The 3,129-nt window shown below is 40.2% G+C and overlaps 1 protein-coding gene across 1 annotated transcript; it reads right to left on the minus strand.

The window, feature by feature from the left end:
- Positions 1 to 964: 964 nt before the first annotated feature.
- On the minus strand, positions 965 to 2,378 carry LOC106002219 (E3 ubiquitin-protein ligase HERC2-like; the record flags this gene model as incomplete). The annotated part of the gene is made up of 3 exons (XM_013037133.1): positions 2,253 to 2,378; positions 2,067 to 2,158; positions 965 to 1,140 (listed from the first exon to the last, which is right to left on the minus strand). Coding segments are annotated over exons 1-3 (323 nt in total), but the record flags the coding sequence as incomplete, so codon positions are not given.
- Positions 2,379 to 3,129: the final 751 nt, after the last annotated feature.

Raw genomic sequence — 3,129 nt, forward strand, 5'->3', positions numbered from 1 at the left:
AAAAAAAAAAAAAAAGAGCTGGACATGGCAATATATGCCTATCATACCAGCTTACTCTCTTTCATTTTATTCTATTCATCTATACATTCAACATGGGACTGTACCATGGTGGGTCCTTCAGGGGTGCATGTGAATAGAAACATATACTCACGGTCATCACCACTGTGCTCCTACCAAGTCAGAAAGAGTAACATTTCATAACACAAAATATTACACCCAAAATTACCTACAGGAGACTAAGGATGTGGATATTTTAGAAACAGCAGTACAATATGGATGTGATCAGTGAACTCAAATATTGTTGCAATGGAAAATTATGCATATTTTACCATACTAACTATAAGTAAAAATTTAAATGATAAAATCTTAGAAAATACAGTACATATAGTACATAAAATGTACTATACCATTTTCAAAGGAAAATGCATAAGATAAAAGAACAAAGAACTATAGAACAAAGAACTAAAGAATAAGGAACAGTATACCAAAACAGTAACAATGATACTTCAGGTAGAAAAATTAACCTTTTTTGTCATGAGGCTTGAACTCAGGGCCAGGGCACTGTACCTGAGCTCTTTTGTTAAAGGCTACGGCTCTACCACTTTAAGCCATAGCACCACTTCTGGTTTTCTAGTGGTTAATTGGAGGTAAGAGTCTCAAGGACTTTCCTGCATAGACTGGCTTTGGACTTTGATCCTCATATCTCAGCTGCTTGAGTAGTGAGGATGACAGGCATGAGCCACTGGCACCCTGCACATTAAATGTTTTAATTTTACTATTTTAATAGTATTTCCCACATTTCACTTTCTTAAAAAGTTAAATTATTTGTGAAAAATCAGTAACACTTTATAAAACGTTCTTGTAAGCTTAAAGACATTTTAATTTACAATATTCTAAACATGAACGTCCCAGAGCAGGTTTTGGAATGAGGGAGAAGTAAACATGTAGGACAAATGACTCTTACCTTCCACTGCTACTCTTGTCATCTTCCTCCTCCTCATTATCTGAAGCCAGAAAAGGAACAGCAGCGAGATCTTCCTCCTCTGCTCTGATCCTGCCTAGCAGGACAAGGCCATGGATCTTACAGTCGATTCCTGAACTCCTGCACTGCTTTATTGCAATTTCAATATACCTGTGATACTAGAGAAGAAAGCAAAGAGCTATAGACTTTTAAGAAGACATCAGATTTTTTTTCACTAGAGAGGAGGGCATTGGAGGAATGGGACATATGAAAACTTGGAACTCCTTTATTAAAGCTTTGAGTAATCAAAAGTGAACACAGTCACATCCAAGTCATGTTTGCCTTCGAAAGAAGTTACTGAGCCTGGAAGTGGTGGTACCTGCCTGTAATTTCAGCTCTCAGGAGTCAGGGATGAGAGGATGGAGATTCCAGGCCAGTGTGGGAATAAATTAGGAAGATTCTATCTCAAAAACAAGCTGGTCAGCAAGACAATATTTCAGAAACAACCCAGGCACGGTTGTCACACCTGCAAACTCAGCTACTAGGGAGGTAGAAGGACAGAGATAGTGGTTCAAGGCAAAATGGTGGTGGGAGGCATAGTTAGCACAAGAGTCTACTTTAAAAACAAACTAAAAGCAAAAGGGGGTTTTGTTTCCTTCTTGAGCCAATGGATAAATATCAAATTACAAGTTATAAAAAATGATGGTGTAGCCAGGTGCCGGTAGCTCACACCTGTAATCCTCGCTACTCAGGAGGCTGAGAACTGAGGATCGTGGTTCAAAGCCAGTCCGGGCAGGAAAGTCTGTGAGACTCTTATCTCCAATAAACCACCAGAAAACCAGATGCAGTGCTGTGGCTCAAGTGGTAGAGTGCTAGCCTTGAGCGAAAGAGCTCAGGGACAGCGCCAGGCCCAGAGTTCAAGCCCCAGGAGCAGCAAAAAACAAACAAAACCCCATGATGTTAAAATAATACCAAACATCAAAACAAGTATAATGAATTGATTAATTAAGAGGGGAAAAAACCGGGACTCAGCCAAGTGACCTCTCATGTCACGTGCAAATTCCCCCCAAATCACTTCCCTCCCACCCTACCTGCTGCTGCTCACCTCTGTGCAGTCATTCAGAAGGGACACAGTAGTGTCAGTAGGGTTGATGTTGATTGTCTTCAGTTCGATTAAGTTATTTAGGGAATTCCCACCTAGCACCAAAAAAAAGAGGCACAAACCAATCAAAGGAGTCATTAAAAGACAGGAGACACAACTTGTTACTGAATAAATGAATTCTTCACTTACCTGACACTACAACCAGGGAAGGCATGTAGCTACTGTCAGCAGGATCTACTATCATTTTTAATCTATGAACAAGAACATCTGGGAAAATCTCTAAACGAATCCAATGCTTTAAAAACAAAACAACAAACAGGGGGGGAAAAACACATTCTGGGTTACCAAAATTTAGCTGTACTTTAACTACAAAAGTAGTTACTATGGAAGTGTGAATTTACATGAGACTGCAAAATGTGGCAGAAGGGAATTTGCCCTTACCCTGGGCAGAAACAAGAGCATTCTTCCTCATCAACTTGTTCATTAGAGAAAAGGTTCATTCTGAGCCCCAGAACTGGCATAGATTCCTTCCTCACTGAGGGTGGCCCTTTTAAACCACCAAGAGTGGGAGACAGAAAACACTGGTGCTAAGATGAGAAAATGGTGCTCTCTCCAAATTCACCTTGTGTGCTTAGACAGTGCAAGTACTATCTCCACAGAGCTGTGTTAGTCTGTGAAGACAATCTCTAACCAGATGTAGAATTAGAATTCATATATATATATATATATATATTTTGGTCCGGTCGTGGGGCCTGAACTCTGGGCCTGGGTGCTGTCCCTCAGCTCTTCAGCTCAAGGCGAGTGTTCTACCACTTGAGCCACAGTGCCACTTCTGGTCTTTTTTTTTTCTGCTTATGTGGTGCTGAGGAATCGAACCCAGGGCCTCATGCATGCAAGGCAAGCACTCTACAACTGAGCCACCTTCCTAGCCCAGAATTCACATATTTTATGCAGATCAGGGAAACAAAAATTCTACTATACTTTGTATCAACTGATAAATGAAATAAAATCTGAGGTTATTTACCTTGTTTGAAAATCTCTGATGATAAAAACAAGATGACCTATC

Source organism: Dipodomys ordii, unplaced genomic scaffold, assembly GCF_000151885.1.
Source record: "Dipodomys ordii isolate 6190 unplaced genomic scaffold, Dord_2.0 Scaffold5074, whole genome shotgun sequence".
In the NCBI taxonomy this organism is placed as follows: domain Eukaryota; kingdom Metazoa; phylum Chordata; class Mammalia; order Rodentia; family Heteromyidae; genus Dipodomys; species Dipodomys ordii.